At 57.1% G+C, this 1,122-nt stretch overlaps 1 protein-coding gene across 1 annotated transcript; it reads right to left on the reverse strand.

The window, feature by feature from the left end:
• Positions 1-244: 244 nt before the first annotated feature.
• Positions 245-917, reverse strand: HOXC11 (homeobox C11; the record flags this gene model as incomplete). The annotated part of the gene is made up of 1 exon (XM_027858346.1): positions 245-917. A coding segment is annotated over exon 1 (673 nt), but the record flags the coding sequence as incomplete, so codon positions are not given.
• Positions 918-1,122: the final 205 nt, after the last annotated feature.

A 1,122-nucleotide genomic window follows, 5' to 3' on the forward strand; every position in this document is an offset into this window, starting at 1 on the left:
GGGGGGGGGGGTTCACAGAGCATTTCCAAAGAGCCCTTTTCCCTCACTCCCCACCCTTTCTCCATCGTAAAAAGTCGAGTCGTTGGGAGAGAGGGCTTTGTAGGTTATAATAAAATCCTTTGAATGCTTATAAAACTCCACATAAAATCAGACCGACCCAAAACACGAGTCAACACCCCGCGCCTGCTTCCCCCCTCCGCCTTTAACCTCCCCCAGTTTACTGGCTAGGAGACTCGCTACCTACTGGAACTGGTTCCCTTGCTAGCCTCTTTGCTGGCTGAATGGGACGAGCCGGATGAGCTGGGGTTAGTGTTCTCCTCCTCGTCCTCCGGGTCTCCGCCGGACTCGGGCCGGGGAGCTAGCACCCCGGGCTGGGGGGGATCGGGTTCCCCCTTGCCTTCTCCCTTGCCTACACATGGGGGCTCGGCCGGCCCGTCGCTCCCACAGTAGGCATTGTCGAAGAATCGGTCGAAGGCTTGGGGCAGGACGCTGTTCTTGTTGACTGACGAATAGAAGCCGGGGCCCGGGTGGGGGGCGCTGGGGTGGTGATGGCTGCCGTAGGAGCCTTCGTTTTTCATGAGGATTTCGGTCACGGTGGAAGGAGGGAGGCATTCCCTGTGCATGAGCTCGTCCGCAGCGTAGCAGGAAGAGTAGCTGTTTCTGTGATGCCATTTCCCCGAGGTCTCCAGGCCATAGGAGACCTCCCGGACTGGGGGCACTTGGGTGGAGTAAGGGTAGGAGATTTGGCGAGAGGGGGCCTGGGGCAGGAAAGAAGAGACGGTAGAGAACTCGGGCACGTAGTAAGTGCAGCTGGGCAGATAGAGATTGGAGGCGCAGCTCCCTCTTTCGCCGAAATCAGCGCCCCTCTCTTTGCGCGACGGCGAGCAGAAGTTACCCAGGTTAACCGAGTTAAACATCGTTCTCCTTTTCTGCCTGCTCTAGATGGAGGTTTTGGACCCAGTCTAGCGAGGGGGGAAAAATTTGGGAAGGCGAGATGACGCGTTATCCGTCTTAGTCTCTCTCCCCGAGCACGTGATCCAAAGTAGATATTGTCATATATCAGTTCGGAGCACTTCAGAGACGTAGGAGGGGTTCTCTCTTAGGTAAGACCGGGGAGGTTCA

The sequence above is a fragment of the Vombatus ursinus genome, unplaced genomic scaffold (genome assembly GCF_900497805.2).
Source record: "Vombatus ursinus unplaced genomic scaffold, bare-nosed wombat genome assembly UNPS02012958.1, whole genome shotgun sequence".
Taxonomy (NCBI): domain Eukaryota; kingdom Metazoa; phylum Chordata; class Mammalia; order Diprotodontia; family Vombatidae; genus Vombatus; species Vombatus ursinus.